General features: G+C 46.5%; 4 protein-coding genes and 1 non-coding gene across 5 annotated transcripts in view; 3 read left to right on the top strand and 2 right to left on the bottom strand.

Moving 5' to 3' along the window:
* The first annotated feature begins 65 nt into the window (after nucleotides 1-65).
* On the top strand, nucleotides 66-2,336 carry adob (2-aminoethanethiol (cysteamine) dioxygenase b). Its single transcript, XM_068327045.1, has one exon. The coding sequence runs from the start codon at nucleotides 793-795 to the stop codon at nucleotides 1,546-1,548; it is 756 nt and encodes a 251-aa protein (XP_068183146.1). The 5' UTR covers nucleotides 66-792; the 3' UTR covers nucleotides 1,549-2,336.
* A 1,399-nt stretch (nucleotides 2,337-3,735) lies between these two features.
* Nucleotides 3,736-5,630, bottom strand: LOC137604020 (E3 SUMO-protein ligase EGR2-like). The gene is made up of 2 exons (XM_068327933.1): nucleotides 5,621-5,630; nucleotides 3,736-4,729 (listed from the first exon to the last, which is right to left on the bottom strand). Exon 2 carries the CDS (start codon nucleotides 4,504-4,506, stop codon nucleotides 3,736-3,738), a length of 771 nt encoding a protein of 256 aa, XP_068184034.1. The 5' UTR covers nucleotides 4,507-4,729; nucleotides 5,621-5,630.
* A 1,710-nt stretch (nucleotides 5,631-7,340) lies between these two features.
* On the top strand, nucleotides 7,341-7,422 carry trnas-uga (transfer RNA serine (anticodon UGA)). Its single transcript has one exon. It is a non-coding gene; the product is annotated as a tRNA-Ser (tRNA).
* Nucleotides 7,423-12,679: 5,257 nt separating this feature from the next.
* LOC137604088 (uncharacterized) lies at nucleotides 12,680-14,190 on the bottom strand. Its single transcript, XM_068328021.1, has 4 exons — nucleotides 13,988-14,190; nucleotides 13,785-13,911; nucleotides 13,516-13,684; nucleotides 12,680-13,417 (listed from the first exon to the last, which is right to left on the bottom strand). Exons 1-4 carry the CDS (start codon nucleotides 14,117-14,119, stop codon nucleotides 13,237-13,239), a joined length of 609 nt encoding a protein of 202 aa, XP_068184122.1. The 5' UTR covers nucleotides 14,120-14,190; the 3' UTR covers nucleotides 12,680-13,236.
* A 1,283-nt stretch (nucleotides 14,191-15,473) lies between these two features.
* Nucleotides 15,474-18,875, top strand: part of LOC137603994 (coiled-coil domain-containing protein 85A-like) — a 9,327-nt gene continuing 5,925 nt past the window's right edge. The window contains exons 1-2 of the mRNA XM_068327904.1: nucleotides 15,474-15,701; nucleotides 16,297-17,299. Of these exons, the coding sequence (XP_068184005.1) occupies nucleotides 15,474-15,701; nucleotides 16,297-17,299 (1,231 nt within the window). The remainder of the gene's footprint in view (nucleotides 15,702-16,296; nucleotides 17,300-18,875) is intronic.

Consider the following 18,875-nt stretch of genomic DNA (forward strand, 5'->3'; position numbering starts at 1 on the left):
TAAACCCCGGTTTATTTTGAGGATTGGTTCCAGGAGACGCAAGTGTAAGTTGAATTAACTCATCTCCATGTTTGAATGAATGAATTGCTTTTTTATTTTCTGCATGTGGTAGTAAAACAAAATTAACTGAACAGAAAAACAAGACTAGGGAAAGTAGAAAAAATTATAATAGTCAAAGCAATAATTCCCACATGTCTAAAAAGGAGTAGGGTGAAGCCTGAGCTTGTTTAAACCTACCCCTTCTCTGTTAATTAAAAATCAATAATCCCAAACATATATAGTCATGCATAAATACAAAAAGAATACATTAAAAATATTTTTTAAAAAGTAAGGATTGAAATAGTGTAAATAAACATGCATAAATCAGTTTTGACAACACCTGATTATTAAAGCCCTTGTTCCCTCCTGTACCTGTTGAAAACCAAAGGGAACGCTGGAAGTTCGTCGAGGCAAACGAATAAAAACGGAACAGGATTTTATCTCAACCATGAAATAAACTGGAAGCAGTGAAACAATCTCTACTCCAGTGGAAAGAGAAAGAAAAGATCCAATAAACAGAAAAAAGAAAGGATGAATGAGAAAAATAGAACAAAAAAAAAGGAATAGACGTCTCCAGAAATGAGGAAAACAAGAACGTTTACGCTCCGATCCACAGGGTGGCGGTAGCGAGCGCTAAATCCGCAAAGGAGATCCGAAGAAGAAGAAAAAGCGTAGAAGAAGAAGCAGCGCTCCAGCTAGCTTAAATGCTACAGCTAGCGAGCAGAGCCCGACCGCTGCCCGTCTCGCCCTGGGATGATGCCCGGTGACGGAACCGGAACCATGGCCTCCCTCATCCAGAGAATCGCCCGCCAGGCTCTGGCCACCTACCGGAACCCGCCCCGGGTGGGGGAGCCGCCCGGAAAGGGTTTCCAGGAGAACCACAACAAGCTGCGGAGCCTGGTGACGGAGATCTGCGCGGCGGACCTGAAGCTCGCCCCGCGGAGGGGCGACGGCCGGCCGGCCGGGGTGTCCTCCCCTCGGCTCCCGCTGCACCGCGGGGCCCCCCCGGTCACATACATGCACATCTGCGAGACGGACCACTTCAGCATGGGGGTGTTCCTGCTGAAAAGCGGGGCCTCCATCCCTCTCCACGACCACCCGGGGATGCACGGCCTGCTGAAGGTTCTGTACGGGAAGGTCCGGATCAGCTGCTTCGACCGGCTGGAGCGGCCGGCCGGCAGCCCGCACCAGGCCTCCGCCGCCGCGCTGCGGCGCTCCGTCGTCCGCTCCACCGGGGAGTACACGGAGGACAGCGGCGCCTGCGTGCTCTACCCGGACCGGGACAACCTGCACCAGATCGACGCCGTGGACGGACCCACGGCTTTCCTGGACATCCTGGCCCCGCCGTACGACCCGGACGACGGGAGAGACTGTCACTACTACAAGATCCAGGCAGAGGTGCAGGACGCGGAGCTGGAGGAGAAGGAGCTGTGGCTCATGGAGATCTCCCAGCCGCCGGACTTCTGGTGCGGAGGGGAGCCTTATCCGGGCCCGGAGGTGTGCCTCTGATCCGGATTAAAGGTTCTCAGCCTTCTTGTTTGCTTGGACAGAGGTTCTTGGGTGAAGACATGACGAGACGGACACTTCAGACCCAGAGATCCCTCACCCAGAACCTTCTGCCTTCCTGTCACCCACAAGATCCAAGACTTCCGGATCCAGGAAGGCATAGGCTTTTAGGTGAAGACATGAGGAAATGGACACTTCACACTTCACATGGACACAGAGATCCCCTAACCCCCCACCCAGAACCTTCTACCTTCCTGTCACCCACAAGATCCAGATCAAGACTTTGGTGACGCAAGAGTGGATTTTAGTTTATTAGTTTAGAGATTATGTAAAGATTATTTACAATCTGGTGATGATGATGATGATGATGGGATGACGGTATCAGTTTCTTCTGCTTCCCGGCTTCTTCACATCCCGTTATCAGGATGAACTGATGGATTTGTGGTTCTGATCGTTTAAATCGGGTTTAATCAAATGCACTACTCCTGTCTGAACACTAGAGGCAGCAGAGTCCAAACACTGGAAACCAGAAGAAGAGGAGTCCAGTCAACCTGCGCTTCAAGCAGTGATGTCATCTCGTCCTTTTCCTCGCTGTGATTGGCCGATTTCTATTTTGATTTTTATCACATCAAAGGAGGAGGAGCCTAACTTTAATTTGAACTTTTGGTAGCGTGTTGCTCAAACAATGTGAGGCTTTATCGTCCGTGTTGATTTCAAGCCGTTTGAGCTGGTTTTGTTCCAGAATGAAGGGTTTCACTTTATAAACATGTTAAATAAAATGTTCCGTTATTCTAGAACCGAGATCAGGTTCTGATCAGTCTGTTCCTGAATGCTAAATTATTTTTAACATTAAAAGTTTACTCTCATAGTCTCAAAGCTGTTTGCACTTGGTCCAAAATTCTCTCCCAACGGTGAGACAAGGGGAGGAACTTACTGAGACACAATGTTAGCTGGTGGCTGGCAGCTAACATCTACTTTAGTTTATAACTGTTCTGATTGGCTGTTGGCTGAAAACATCTGAGGTGATGTCAATTCATGACTCGGCAGCAGATTTCATGACTCGTTTTATTTGACAGAAATGTCAGTCCAGAGTTCAAAAAAAAAGTTTGTTTGCATAAAACTTATAAAATAGATTCAGATCATCAACTCTTTCTCACGTCGATGCACCTTCTGGTTCCCCGCCCTCCCCGGAGAGGAGGCAGGTCCCCTCACCTCTCTGAAATCTGATAGAACAAATATAATCTCACCATGTATAAACTTGAGTTTACAAGCTTGTAAATGCAGCACAATCATCCAACATTGTCCACCATGACTTCCTGTTAGATCAGGTTGATCAGCAACCATTTGCATTTCTAGCGAACATGATTGTTTGGTGGGTTTTACTTTGTTTAAAAATGTCCTGGATGGATGCTGATATTTCCAAATCGATCAAGATGATATAATTCTTTGAATTATTTAATTGTCTTGCGGTCCCAAGACTGAAGGATTTCTATCTATGTTTCTAATAACTGATCAATAATGAGTTTTTGAAATAGTGTGACTTGTGGGAGTGGCCTTATTTTGGCCTCTGCTTTAAAAACTTGGATATTAAAACAATTTATGTTCAGTTATGTATGGGGGGGGGGTCCAGAGGCTACAGAGGATCTGGAGGGTCTTTGGGGTCAAGACACTCAATGGGGCCAGTACGGTCTAGACTCAGGACCCTCTAGACTGTAGAGGTTCCTTAGAATGTAGAGGGTCCTGAGGCAACTGAGGTTGTAGAACATCTCAAGGGTCCTGGGGATACAGAGGACCAAGAGTGTACAGAGGGTCCTGAGGATGTAACAGGGTCCTGAGGTTCCTGAGGGTGTAGAGAGTCTTAAGGGTCCAGGGGGTACAGAGAGTCATGAGGTTCCTGAGGGTATAAACAGTCTTAAAGGTCCTGGGGGCACAGAGAGTCCTGAGGTTCCTTAGGGTGTAGACAGTCTTAAGGGTCCCGGGGGTACAGAGGGTGTCGATGGTTCTTTGATCAAGGGTAGACAAGAATCCGTATTAGAATCACACAACGGTCCATTCAGTTTCTGTAAATATAATTTAAAGTTCCGTTGATGTGGTTCGTTGACTGATGAGGTGACCGACTGGTTCTGATTCTCCTGGCTTTAAATTTATGGCTTCTGAAGAGGTCCGCCCATCCCCTTTGAGACTCTGTCACTACGAAGCAGAGGTCCTCCTCTCCTTCTGCCGCAGATGGATCTTCATGTGCCGCCTCCTCTCATCGCTCCTGGCAAACTTCCTCCCACACTGATCGCAGGAGAATGGTTTCTCCCCGGTGTGGGTGCGGATGTGGGTGGTCAGGTGGTCACTCCGGCTGAAGCTCCTCATACAGATGCGGCACTGGAATGGTTTGTGGCCGGTGTGAATGCGAAGGTGCCGACTTAGCTCATCTGATCGGGAGAACCTGCGGTCGCAGCTTTCAGCAGGGCAGGGGTATGGCCTTTGGTGGACGGGGGTCTTGCTGGGACGATTGGGATACTTCCTGGGTCTTGAAATAGGCCTGAGTGGAGGGTTATGGTTGTTGGGGAACGGTGCTGTTGTTGGACCGTCGGTGGCTGGTGACGGTGCACCGAGGGTAAAGTTCCTGATGGTGCTAAGAGGCGTAAGGGGCGGTGGCACCTTTAAGGAATCTAGAGGGTACGGAAAGGATTTCCTCTCTGAGAAATTCGGAATGTCTCTTTGACAGCTCTGTGGGTAGAAGCTGCCATAGTCGGGCATGATGGTCAGTAGTGCGCCGCCGTCCACGGGTGGTTTTGGCATTGAGCTGTAGGACGGAGGTTGATGGTAGGACAAGGCGCAGGGGGATGTCGTGAGGTAACCCCCTGCAGTCTGATCCTGGAACATATCGCCACTGCATGAGTACGAGGGCGTGGGATGAGGGTGAGGGGTCGCGTACATGTGGGCGATGTCTGGCTGACTGTGAGCCATGGCCACGTCAGCTCCTCTTCCTCTTCCTGCAAAATATCTGGTGATGTCAGAGGCGCCTCGATGGCGTCCCTTTGGTGGCGATGCCAATGCTGACCACGTTTATCACTCCCCCTAGTGGCCAAGTTGTTCTGTTGCTCTGGAGTCCACCAAGAAGGTAATGCCACAAGGTGCCAGGTACTGGTCGGGAAGTAGTGGACGTTATACGGCTTTTCTCCAACAGAACCTGCAAGATGCAGAAGAATTTTTAATCAAAGTGTCTGGATGGGTGGTCTAGATGTATTTCTACAATAAAAGTACATTTTTTTTCAAATAATTCATTTTATTTTAACGTTCCGGTACTTTAACATCAGACTTGACAGACATCGAGAACTTCAACCGTCATCATTCGGGCTGAATGAAGAGATTCTGATCTAGACCCCAAAGGGTCTTTCAAGATGTCTGCAGAGTAAACAGAACATTAAGCTGTTTGATGAGTTGATTGGCTGATTGATCCAGATTAAGCCGTCGGTGGAACCAATGGGCTGCAGGCGGACGGCGAGCGCGACGGCTGCAGTGCCGAGCCTTTTCAACGCCCACGCCAACAAAAATGTTGGTGTGTATTGTCGTTGTGTGGCGAGCCGCCCACCTCGTGGCAGATGGGGGTCCACAAACACACACACACACACACACACACACACACACACACACACACACACACACACACACACACACAGCTCAATGGTGCCCTACTTGCACCCTTCGCCCACGCTCCTTCAGGCCATCAAGGCTCTGGGGGGTTTCTGGTTTTGTGTTGGTCGCTGGAGGTGTCAGCCAGGGATGTGGGACCGCAGCAGACCCCCCCACGCCGATTAATCATCTGTCATCTGCTGGTTTTGTTAATATAGATCTTTGTCTTCATCCCCAAAGATCCTGGTTGCTAACCGCCTGATATCGAACAAGCATCAAACTCTATCTATCTATCTATCTATCTATCTATCTATCTATCTATCTATCTATCTATCTATCTATCTATCTATCTATCTATCTATCTATCTATCTATCGTTGAAGTTTGGAAGGCGATGAACATATAGAAGCGGTTGATTATTCATAGGAAATGTATTGACTTCTGATTACCAGATAATGGACCGGCCCATCAATGAGCTCCAGTGAGCGTCTCACCATCTACTCTGTGGGTCAGAAACTCTGAATGGGAACCAAACAAAAAAAATACAAAAAAATAAAATATAAGTAAATAAACATAAATTAATATAAAAAGCTATAAATCAATCAATAGATAAATAACTAAATATAAAATACTATAAATTCGACATTCGAAAGAAGACAAAAAAGACTATTTTTTAAAAATATTTTAATATTTGACTGAAAATTTTCACAAAGACACAAATTGGCAGATATTTTTCTGAATTGATTTGAATTGAAATGTCCAGAGGTGATTATTAAACGATGAATTGAAACTTCCTCATGGTTCAGAAACCTTCAGTGATTGTAGAGACGAGCATGGAGGCAATAAAACGTGTGAAAGTTTAAATCTATAAAACTACAGACAATAAATGACTTTGATCGTTTATGGAATCAGGATTTATCAAAACTTCACTATTGTTCCTTCAGAATGTTGGAAACTAAAATGCTCTCTCGGCTCATTCTGATCATTTTATATATAATATATAATAATAACGTTCATACCGTCATATTAAGATCTGTTGTTTTGTAAATATTCTATTTCTATACTTCATATTTTTATCAGGATCAGTTGGGATCAGTTTACTTTCATATCAACAATCAATCTAATCACACTATTGAACAGAAGTTTATTTATGCTGTTTGATAATTTTGTCGTTTTTAATTGTTGATCCAATGTACCTGTATCTTCAGGATGAAGTTTGAATGCCTCCTTCAGTTCAGACCCTCATAATGAAAGAGAAATGACTCAAACTCACGTTAAACCAGATCCTCCTTGTCCTCCATCGGCGTCCCGCAAAGACGATGTCCTCCTGGAGGTGGACGGAAGACGAGAGGAGGACTGAGGTTCTTCTTCTCCTTTGTCTCCTTTGTCTTCTTCTTGAATGAAGCTCAACGTTTGACCACAAACTTAGCCACTCTGGTTCGCGCCTGGACTCAGTGGAGGGTCACCATCGCCCGGGGTCTGAGTGGGCTGTCAGTGACAAAAAGATGGAGCTGGAGAGAGGGAGTCCGGAGGGGGGGGCAACACCACCACTGCTCCCAGCTCACTTAAAATTGTTATGTTAATGAAGAGGTGGACGGCGAGTTGGAACAGAGGGTTTACTTTAGACTGACCACAACTAGAGACTAGTTTAAAACAACTGAAGAAGAGACTAGTTTAAAACAACTGAAGAAGAGACTAGTTTAAAACACCTGAAGAAGAGACTAGTTTAAACACCTGAAGAAGAGACTAGTTCGAAACCCCTGAATAAGAAGAGACTAATTTGTGATTCTGTCCTGAAAGCAGCAACAGAACAAACTCTGATGATGTCATCATGATGTCATAATGTCGCATCTGATTGCTCTGCCCTGTAAAGCTCCTCCTACACTTGGCACCCTGATTGGTTTTCCATGGTGGAGGATCCGGATCTGATTGCAGTCCCTAAAGAACCCCTCAGTTCTCCTTCAGGTCCAGAAGTCTAGTGATTATCATTACCTGAGCTGCCTCTAGGTGGCAACGCCACACCTGCCCCTCTGTGTCTGTGAACAGATCAACCCCCCATCACCACACCTGGATTAAGGTCTGGATTTGGATCCGCATCAGGAATTGTCGGTCTTTGCTCATTTGGACTTTGATTGATCTGTAATGATTTAGTTTTAAGGTTCAAACGTGGCTGCGATGGCCGAGTGGTTAAGGCGTTGGACTTGAAATCCAATGGGATCTTCCCTCGTAGGTTCGAATCCTGCTCGCAGCGCAATAGTGTTTTTTCTGCAATACGCTGGCGACGTATCTGGAGTATCTTGTCGCCGTAAGTCCGATGGGATATGCTCCAACAACCCCAGTGACCCACAAAAGCAGAAAATCAGTTGGGAAAATGAATAGATAATGTTAAAAGCACTCAGAGCTGAAGAAAGTGAAGCGATCCCATTTGTAGGGGCAGGAGTTTATTATCAGGAGTTACATGATGAGGCTTAGCCTATCTTTGTGAACAACTTCTCTTTTAGGACCTGAATTTAGACGTCGGACACGCCGCCTGATGAGGCCTCCTTCCATCTCTGGTGAGGTGTGGTGAAGAACAAAGGAAGCAGAGAGCGTAGATGTGGAGGTAAAAGGGCAACCCCCCTCGTCCTCAGGGGCCGGGTGGGCGGACGGCAGATGGATTGCTGCACGCCACTGCTCACTTAAACCGAAAACATTTCAAATAATTTTATATTTTTTTGTTTCTATAACTAGTTTGAATTTGTACTGAGATAAATTTTGGTTGACTGTGGTTGTTGTAAAGTGCTCAACAAATAAAGATTGGATTGGATAAATACTTTCATTCATATGTATATATGTATATATATACTGTAAATGAATGAAATATATAAATATAAATATGTTAGTGCTTTGACATGAAAATAAATGATGAAACTGTAATGGGACCTAGTAGCACCCCATATAAATTACACGAGTCAATCAACGCCAGATTAATGGTAATCCTACTCTCCTTGATCTATGCTCTTTTGATATATCTACATATTATGTATGTACAGATTACGCTCCTTTGTTCACTGCTCTTGTTCTCTGACGTAGGATTCTTTGTTACGTTTTTTGTTAGAGACGTACCTACCGACTGACTAACTTACTTATGGAGGAACAATTATAATATGGAGGAATGAAAGAACCGGGATGATTACGACGATTCTCGCTGAGAGCAGGGGTGCCCAATTTTTTTTGGTAAGGAGGGCCTGATTACATCCTGTTTCAAGGCGGTGATGTATTGTAATTGTCAGTGTTCGCGTGTTCGTCCGTTTGTCCGTTAGTATGTCCACCAAATATCTTCATGCTGCAGATAGAAAGTTGAAACAAAAAGCACATTACTCGGACAGCAAAGGAGATGAAAATGAGAAATTTCGACTTTTGTACATTCAGGAAGTGGATAAGATAAGAAAGAAGAGGGAGAAGGCCAGTGTGAGTGAGACCATAGATCAAAGCACTAGCTTTGATCAATGACAGTAGGTCAGAGCACTAGCTTTGATCTTTGAGCTATTCAAGTAGGTCAGGGAAATTTTTGAAATTCTGCATTGGTTCTTGTTTGATAATGTGAACATGTGGGGCAACCAAATACGCACATAAATATTCCGTTATATTTAATTTATATGCAACAATATGTGAAGTAAATGTCAAATGAACTTTTATTAAGTGGGTTCTCTCTGGGTTCCTCCCACCAGATAAAATTATAGGACAGGTCAAGTGGTAACTCATAGGTTTCACCGTAGACAAGAAAGGTTTTGAGTAAGGCTTTGATGTCACATGTTTATCATTGGGCTTTGATGTCAGAAGTGTTCATATTAGTATAGCCAATGAAACACGTCCACAGAGATGTCCAATCAAAATGGCAGCAATGATGCGGAAGCCCAGGAGCTTGACCCATCCTGGCTCAACAGAGCAGTGTTGTGGATTCCGCAACCACTGTTGGCATGGAGTCGTTACTTCCATGAATGTCTTGAACGATGGGCAGAAATACTTAACATCCCGTCTGAGACGTTAGAAATCAAGATATTGATGTTTATGATCAAAGAAGTGGTGTACAAACTTGTTTTTAAGGACGACAAGATTCCACCGCTTGAACCTGTCTATGGGACAATGGTTCCTGATGACATTATTTAAAAACAATCAAATGTGTACATAATGTATATATTACATTATATTTTAATTTATATCAAACAATCTATGAAGTAAACGTAAGCATGGAGATGAACATGTATTGAGTGAATTCTTCCCACTAGACAATTGCAGGACAGGTCGACTCCAGACAAAACGGTAGGTGTGAATGTGTCTGGTTGGGTTGTCAACTTGGATAGGCTCCTCCCATACAAAGAAAGCCTTTGATGTTGGAGCGCGGTATAAGGTTTTGATCTTACGTGCTTTTAAGGCTTTGATGTCTGACATTCTTTCATGTTTGATCAAATAAGTAGGGAGATATATAGAGGGATCGTATAGGCATGTTCAATGAGATGTCCAATGAACATGACACCGGACATGAGGACTACCAGGAGTCTGGCTTGTCGTTAAAGAGCCTAACGGAAATAAAGAATCAATGCAAAGAGTGGTTAGATAAGGCAAAACATTGTTCTATCAGTGCAGAGAAACTGTTAAATTTGTGCCAGGTGACGGAGAAAAAAGAGCAACAGGTGGAGAAGAAGAGGAAGATTAAAGCTTGGAACGAAAAAAGACTACCTGAGTTTCCGGGAGAGATCGAAGAGGAATTAGACAAAGCTGCAAAAAGACGAGAACAAAATGATAAGTTGCTTGTCTCAATCAGAAACATCATCGTACAAAAGAATATTCTCAAGACTGCAATAGCAGAAAAGAAAAAGGTCTATGACAACAAGAAAGACAAGCAAGTGTTCATTAATTTCATGACAACTTGATCGTCAATGACGTTCAGATTGTTGATGGATGAGTAGACAAAATAAAACCACCCCCAGACCCCAAATATCACAACCGCTAGCTAAAACCAGCCTTAATCCTAAATAGAGATGACGACCTTGTATATGACCGTCCCGACAACCCTGACCATGATGAGATACCGATTTCCAACAATGTGGGAAAACCTCGGGTCGAGAATCTGGTATCCAAAGAAGACTGGCCTGACTGGGAGACCACATCGCCCCAAGGCTGACCCCCATGCCCCCCCGTGACACCCACCTCCCCCCCTCCAGACGCAAGATCCTCGCCAGATGAAGCCGAAGCATCGTTGGCACCTGTCCTGATTGAATATGGCAGCATGGTGGTGACATAGGAAGTGCTGTCGCCACACAAGGTTCCAGGTTTGATTCCCTTTGTTTTTAGAGTTAGTATGTTCTCCCAGTGTCTTGTGTGGGTTCTCCCCGGGCACTCCGGCTTCCCCCCCCACCTCCAAAAAATCGCAATTTAGGTGAATTGATGACCTGATGACCGGTATAATCACCTGGTCATCTCGTCTTATGGTCATCTCGTCTTAAAAAGAAAGGAAAAAAATGGATGGATGGAAGGATGGATGGATGGATGGATGGAAGGATGGATGGATGGATTTATATTTGGATAGTTGGATATGTGGATGGAATAGTTACTTTATGTATAGCTTCTCACGCTACTCTACATGTTTGTCTCCTGCCTTGCCCCGGGAAGGCAGGACTCACCCTGGCGACTCACCCAGGGTGTATCCTGCCTCTCACCCATAGTCAGCTGTTTGTCAGCATAAGGTAACTAGAGTCACTGTCATACAAGCCCTATGAGGCAAGAAGCTAACGCTAACATTTGGAAAGAGTTTACTCTGGGTGCTCCAGTTCGCCTACCTAAGCAAACGAACGAACGGACGAACGAACGAACGAACGAACGGACGAACGAACGGACGAATGCACGAACGGACGAACGAACGGACAGACAGACAGACGGACCAAAGAATGAACGAACGAACAAACGAGCGAGCGAACGGACGAATGGACGAACGGACGAACGAACGAACGAACGAACAAACGAACGAACGAACGAACGAGTGAGCGAACGAACGAACGAACGAACGAACGAACGAACGAACGAACAAACGAACGAGCAAACGAGCAAACGAACGAACGAACGGACGAACGGCAACGGACGGACGGACGAACGAACGGACGAACAGATGGACGGACGAGTGAGCAAACGAACGAACGGACGGACGGATGAACGGACGGACGAATCGACGGACGAGCGAGCAGACGGACGGACGATCAAACGAGCGAACGAGCAAACGAACGAACGAACGAACGGACGAACGAACAAACGATCAAACTGATGAACCGACGAACGAACGGATGGACGGTCGAACGAACCAAAAAACTGACAAAGCCACAAACCGACGGACAGACAATCAAACGAACGAACGAACCAATGAACAAACAAATGAATGAATCTACGAACCGACGAATGGACCAACAAACGAACAAATGAACATACCGAAAAACCAACAAACGAGCAAACGAATGAACAAACCGACGAACCAACCACCCAACCAACCACCCAACCAACCAACCACCCAACCAACCAACCAACCAACCAACCAACCAAACAATAATTAACTAACCAAACATCCAATCTATCAACCAACACGGGGGAAACAACTGTAATATAGATGATGTTCTCTCAAGCCGACAGGAACAATTTATTCTTTCATAACTAGATTTGTCTTTGTCCTAATGTATGTGAAATATTAAAACATCACTTCTGTCACCGAAATAGCAAAGTTAATTTCTTTTAATGGTGACACAAATGACGTTATGACGTATATATAAACACAGCGTCACCGTTTAGTTCTTACGATTATTGTGGAGACTTGTCGATGATAAAGATGCTAATGTAATTTCTGTTTCTGACTGACTGACAGGATCCGGCAAACCTTGGAAGTGATGGAAAAACTTTCTGGAATAAAGCGCAGTATTTGGAGCCAGGGTTTTTTCCTTGCCCCTTAACGTCTACAGGAGGAAGTACTGATTATGGGAATCTTCAGATGGGATCATCACCAGTGCAACTGAAAACCCTCCCACAGGGACCATTGAAGAGTCACCAGTTGCATGTTGTTGGGATGCGGGCGGAAGCCAAACATACAAACTCTGCACAGAAAAGAACCGAACCTGGAACCTTCTTGCTACAGCACTACCCACTGTGCCGCCATGGTGCCCATATTATGTTATATATTAAATATATTATGTAAACTTATAATGCAGCCCTATGGGGGCACAAGCCAGTGTCAACTGTAGGCCGGTTCCAAGCCCGGATAAATGCAGAGGGTTGTGGCTTCTTGAAAAACAAAGACGCAAGCGAGCAAGTGAGCAAGAAAGCAAGCAAACAAATGAACGCTTAAGCAGCGATTTTATTCCACACCCCTGAAGTGGATTCTCAGCTGAATAAGTGGAATAGAACCGAACAAATCCAGAGACAGACTGCTAGTTAGTGACTGACTGCTAAAGGATTGTGTTTCAAGGAAAAAACAACAGCCTCTTTGGTTGTGTATTTGTTGTTTATTCAATATGTCATCACAAGAATGCAACAAGAAAAGAGAAATTCATTCGATGAAGAGTGGTGGAGATAAAGTTCTCACCCCATCAACCGTTTGCAGTTTTATTTGTACACCTTTGAAGAAAAATTAAATCTGGATAGAATATAGAGATTATTTAATTTTGTAAAATGTTCCAAGTATGAAATGAATTCTGATCATTGTGAAAAATTAAATGAAATTGAATTACAACAAATCCTGCGTTTATACAATGTGTTTAGAATCCTACACCGCCACCTAGTGGTGAATATTAGCCATCACGTACCAGAGAGTCAAAGAACCGGAATTCCATGGTTTGGTTTTGTCTTTTTTGTAGTTTACTTCCTCCTTCACTTCTCTATTCATCCAAGTAATACTAAACAACTTTACCAAAATCACTGGCACGTGTAAAATATAAGGATTATCTTAAAATAAAACAAAAACAAAACTTAAATAATTAACTTGTGGCCTACATTAAAATCCAAACCCATTTGAAACCATCACCATATCTGAAAGCTGTTTTTCCTAGAATCAGTTTGTGATGTGATCAGCAGCAAAAATCCAGACCTCGCTGTGAAATTCCCACGCCATAACAGGGTCGTAGAGCGCCGCATGATATGCCTGAATCTCATCGTCATGGAAACCCAACCTTTCCAACATCTGATCTTTTATTTTGTCTTCATCCCCAATATGTGGATGATCCTCAGAGACCCTTTCGTAACAAATGGAAACAATGATTGAACAGGAGATGAAACGGTGGTGAACTTGGGTTCAGATGCGTTTAACGACTGTAGGACCATTCAGACTCACTGGTAGTACATCACTCCAGCGTGAAGTTTCATCTGAAAGACTCTGCCTTCAGGATCTGGAGCCATCGTCTCACTCGTAGGAAGGTACCAACTCAGCCAGAGATTGGTTTCGGAGACACTCTTTGTGGAGGACAGCAGCACCGGCCAGGTGCCCTGATCTGTATCGAGAACTTGAAGAGACCCAAACACGGTACGATCGTTACAATTCTTTGAGCGTAACAAATTCCTACCGTCATGAGTTCAAACTGTTCCACTCCCTCACACTCCTACCGTCTTGAACATATGTTCCCCAATAACTCTTCAGGGTGTTGTGACTGCTCATCCCATCAATCAGGGACCTGCTTGCCAGTCTGGTGGTAATCCAGTTGGTTTCGTTAGACCAACGCCTCAAAACGCCCTGCAGGGGAACAGAATTACCAAACTCCAATCGACCACAACGATCTCATAAAATGTTGTTTCTTCCGAAAGCCTACGTTCGTCGTTGGTTCGAGTTCTTGGAAATTCGGGCACAAACCGCGGCAGAAATCTTGACCTTGGCTTTCAGCCCCTCCGCAGGTCAACACCAGGACTAGAGATACGAGCAGGGTTCCTCTCGGCTTCGCCATCGTCCAGAACGACTCTCACACACACACACACACACACACATATATCGGCTTGGATCTGACAACAGGAGTCACATCCGGAGTCAGCTCACCTGTTCACACAGCCACTCCCTCACTTTTGGTCACGCACGAGGCATCCTACCCGACCACATTCTCCTGCTGTTGTGTGTTTGGTGTTTATCAAGTCCCATTGGTGTTTGTTGGTCTGAAAACATTTTTAAAAAAACTTTTCCTTTCCCTTTTACTTGACAAAACCAAAAATTTACCTTTAAAGAGAGAAAATGTCATAAGAATGAAAATGTTGAGAAATGTCCCATTCCGGTAGCAACCCAACAGACCAGTTTAACCCCATGAGGGAATTCTGTGCATACTTTTAACACAATAGTATCTATAAGGATCTCAAAAATTAGTCTTTCACGTAACCCTGGCGTCTTATCTGGTGTTTCCCCTGCCTTTTACCCGGGCCCTGCTGGATCCAGATGGGATAGGCTCCAGCAGGATCCAGATCGGGGTACCCTCAGCCACCACTGAAAAACCAGTTTGGTAAATTCTGGTGATTTTTCCACACATTAAAAAAGTTTTATAATAAATATAATTAGATTTGGAGTTTTGGTTCTGCTACCATGGCAAGGTTAGGGTCAAAGGTCAAAAGGTCATCAGTTTATCACGTCCAAAATAACTTGTCATCGTGTGAATAAAAACTATTTAATCAGCAAATATTTATTGTTTTGTTGTTCAGAATAAAATATTTATAGGTCTTAAAAATATGTTCTATTTGTCATTTAAACTTTAATGACGTCACTACAGATATAACCTCTGAACTTTGACCTCGAGGTAGAGGCTGGATCAGGACAGCAGGTGGCGCATCGACACAAAATGAGAGCAAGAGGGAGAGAGACGGGGGGGGGGGTCTGTTCTTCACTCTAACGCACCTACGCATTCCTTCCAGTTACGCACCTGCAGCCCCCCCCATCCCTCCCCCCCCGCCGGCGGTCGGACAGCTGTAGTGCGCACTGGGTGGAGGGCGTGCGCCAGGGGGCCGGCATGCACCTGGAGAGAAACCGCCCCCCCAACACCCCCCCACCCCCCACACACCGCCACCCCGTCGGTGTTCACACCGAGGCGCGATCAGCGGCGCGGAGGCGGCAGAGCGCCGGAGCGGCGGGTTGGGCGTGAGCGGCAGAGGCGCGTCTGAAATGAACGCCATGTAATCCCGCGGAGGAGAGAGAGAAGGGCGGGTGTGGGGTGGGGGGAAAGAACGCCAAAGAAGCGTGAGTGTCAGAGTTGTCCCCCTGGGTGCGTTTGGTGTGGTTTTATTATCCGCGGGGGGGTGCAGGACTTTCTATTCTCTGGGAGGATGGAGCGCAGCGCGCAGCAACAACCGTCCAAAGGCGCGGAGGCTCCGGCGGAGGATGTCTCCAAGATGACCGACGAGGAGCTGCTGAAGTGGGGCAGAGACGAGCTGGTGCGGCGGCTGCGGAGGGCGGAGGCGGAGAAGCGGGGCGTGATCGTGGAACACGGGAATCTGATGCGGGAGGTGAACCGCAGGCTGCAGCAGCACCTGAACGAGATCCGCGGCTTGAAGGTGAGATCCGGGTCCCACCGGGTCCCACCGGGTCCCACCGGGTCCCACCGGGTCCCACCATTTCCCACCGGGTCCCACCGGGTCCCACCGGGTCCCACCGGGTCCCACCGGGTCCCACCGGGTCCCACCGGGTCCCACGTGTGTAAAGCATTCTGATTGGGTGTTAAAACGACCCTCTGAGTGGGATGTGAACAAATCCAAAGACAGTCAGTGAAGGGCAGAATGGTGACTCAGTAATTTACCTGTTGAATACAAGGATGTTGATTTTACGTGACCTTCATTGTGTGTGTGTGTGTGTATTATAATTGTCGATCAAAGAAGTTTTCACACTACTTTATATATTTTTCAGCCCAATATATCATTTAATTATTGATTAGTGGATTGCTTTTTTAAAATTTTGCCTATAATCAATCACTTCCTGGTCCAATCGGCCAATCAGAGTGCCCTTGAGTCCAAATTTCGCTGCATTTGCTTCATAACCGAATTAATTAATGATGATCCGTTTATTTATAGTTTCAGCCTAAATCCATGATGGATAATACTCAGCAATGCCCCCCCCCAACCCCCTTCCCCCCACTGTGCTTCCCTAAACCAGGACGTGAACCAGAAACTGCAGGAGGACAACCAGGAGCTGCGGGACCTGTGCTGCTTCCTGGACGACGACCGTCAGAAGGGGAAGCGGGTTTGGCGCGAGTGGCAGCGGCTGGGTCGCTACGGCGCCGGCCTGATGCGCCGGGAGGTGTCCGTCTACCTGCAGAAGCTGAAGGAGCTGGAGCAGCGGCAGGTGGAGGTAATCCGCGAGAACCTGGAACTCAAGGAGGTGTGCCTGATGCTGGAGGAGGAGAGGGCCGCTGCCGCTGGGGGGGTCGGCGGAGGTTCGGGTGGGTGTCGGAGCTCGATTGATAGCCAGAGCAGTTTGTCTCAGTTGGGTGGAGGTGTTCCGGCGCCCGGATTGCTCCGGGATGTTGGGGATGGGAGCAGCACCTCCAGCGCGGGGAGCACAGGTAGTCCGGACAACCCGCACCTGAAACCGCCTCCGTCGGGGTTGAAACCCCACCCTGGATCGAAACCAGACGTGTGCGAATCCACCGGCAGGAGGCACAGCTCCACCCCGGAGTACCACACCTTCCCCCAGTTCTGCCGTCCCCGTGGGGGGTCCCTCACCAACTTGGACCCTTGCGGAACTCGTGGAAACAGTTTGGAGAAGCACAGCAGGTCCCCGACCAGGGGACCATGTGACTCCCAACACAAACCCTGCAGTTCTGAGCAGCTAATCCAGAAGCAGCTGTTAGCATCACCGGACTGCAAGAAAGGCTCAGCTAAGTCCAGCCCACAGCCGGGCCTCCGGCACCAGGGAGTCCACGCCGCAGGGGCGGGCCTGGGGAGTCCCGTCGCCAAGCAGGCGGGGACGCCGGAGCATCTGAGGAAAGGAAGGGTGGTGGTGGGTAGTCCAGAGTCGGTCCGGCACCACCAACACCTTCAGGCCAGTCCAGGGGGAAGCAAAGGGAGGTACAGCGGGGGCTCCCTCGACCGGGATGGCGGGCAGAGGAGAGCAGTCGGAGAGGATGTGTCACCCCACCACAAGAGTCTGTACAACGGTAGGCACAGGGTAACGCTAGTCTTGTATTTTACTTCACAAGTCATTCATCACCCCATGGAGAGACGTCTGGAGAAAGTTGCGATGTTTGGGCCGACCCCGTTGACCATGAAGCAACTGAGTCCCTCAACGTTCTCTCTAGAACCAGCTTGTTGTGTGTTTAGGTCAATGTAGTTTATCTCAGTGCTTGCTAACCTTCTTTTACGCCACAGAACAGTTTAACGTCAGATGACATTTTCAGGGACCTTCTTTTAAGGTGTGACGCTTAAATTTAACAAAATAAAGTCAAAGTCAAGTCAAAGTCAGCTTTATTGTCAAGTCTACCATATGTACACGACATACAGCACAGAGGAAATTGCAGAATGAAACGACCAGAACAGAAACTGTTTTTATCGAAATACAATAATAAACATGAATCGAGTTTGTATCAACTTTATTAGCAGCGTCCTCTTAAAGTCACACCAACGTTTGTTTCTTGTTGGTTCTGCTAGCTTGGGAGTTTCAGATTAGCGGTAATGTATTCTGTGTTAGCGACCGCAGCGGCCCCTTTAAGAAGGTAGTCATGTGACCGAGGCAAGCATCTCGCCAAGGGAGTTGGAGACAGCTGGTTTATCTGATTCTGGTTGAGGCGTTTTTATTCAAAATGATCCTGCTAAGCTAGCTGCCCCATGGACCGGTTTAGTATTTAGCTCTGGTTCTTTTTTGCAGACTTTTGCTTATGCTAAGCTACCGTTAGCTTCATATTTAAAGTGTAGGTAGTCTGGGAAGCTATGGGAACATTTTTCACTCATTCACTTCATCATTTTCTTCCTGGTTGTGTCCGCTCACGTCCATCATGTCTTCCTTGAATTGTCATCAAACATTTCCACGGGCGTTTCTCCATGTTGTTCACCTCATCGTCGCCTGGAAGTTCTCTGAAGACACGTCGTGTGTTTCTAGAGCGTTGTGTTCGTGTGTCCGTCTCCAAGATGTCCAGTCGTTTAAATGAGCTCCGCTGCTCTGAAATGTGCACATTGATTTTTCATGCGCGCTATGAAAGGCAGTGACTTGACAGCAGACGTGTTGTGTTGAGACAGAAGAACACAGGAAGTGCGTTCGCTTTAAGTCACGCCGCTATTAAATATTTCCCAGCGTTCCCTGGGGCCGTTCCTGGTACCGATGTTACTCTTTGTGTTCGATTCGAGTACGATGGCATCAGTACGCTGCGTTCAGGGACCGTTTGGACTCCCTTTAGCATCTACAGAATCTAATGTAAGACTGTTTTCTTTTGGGGGGGTGGTGGTCATCAAAAGTCAGACTCTGACTGAACTGACTTCAGTCTCCGTGTTGGTGAAATGCATTGTGGGTTCGTTTCCCGCTCAGAAGTTCACAGAGATGTGGAGAAAAAGAAGAAGGAAACGCTGCAGATGACGCCAACAGGAAAGACCAAAAGACCAACAGGAAGTGACATCAGAGCAAACTGTTCACTGAGTCTAAGATCTGCTAAGTCATGTTAACATGACACGTGAATTCTGAACCTATGGGGTGTTCATGTTACGCCACTCGTGGGGGAACTACAGTCGTTGGACATGGCAACA

Source organism: Antennarius striatus, chromosome 11 (assembly GCF_040054535.1).
Source record: "Antennarius striatus isolate MH-2024 chromosome 11, ASM4005453v1, whole genome shotgun sequence".
Lineage (NCBI taxonomy): Eukaryota > Metazoa > Chordata > Actinopteri > Lophiiformes > Antennariidae > Antennarius > Antennarius striatus.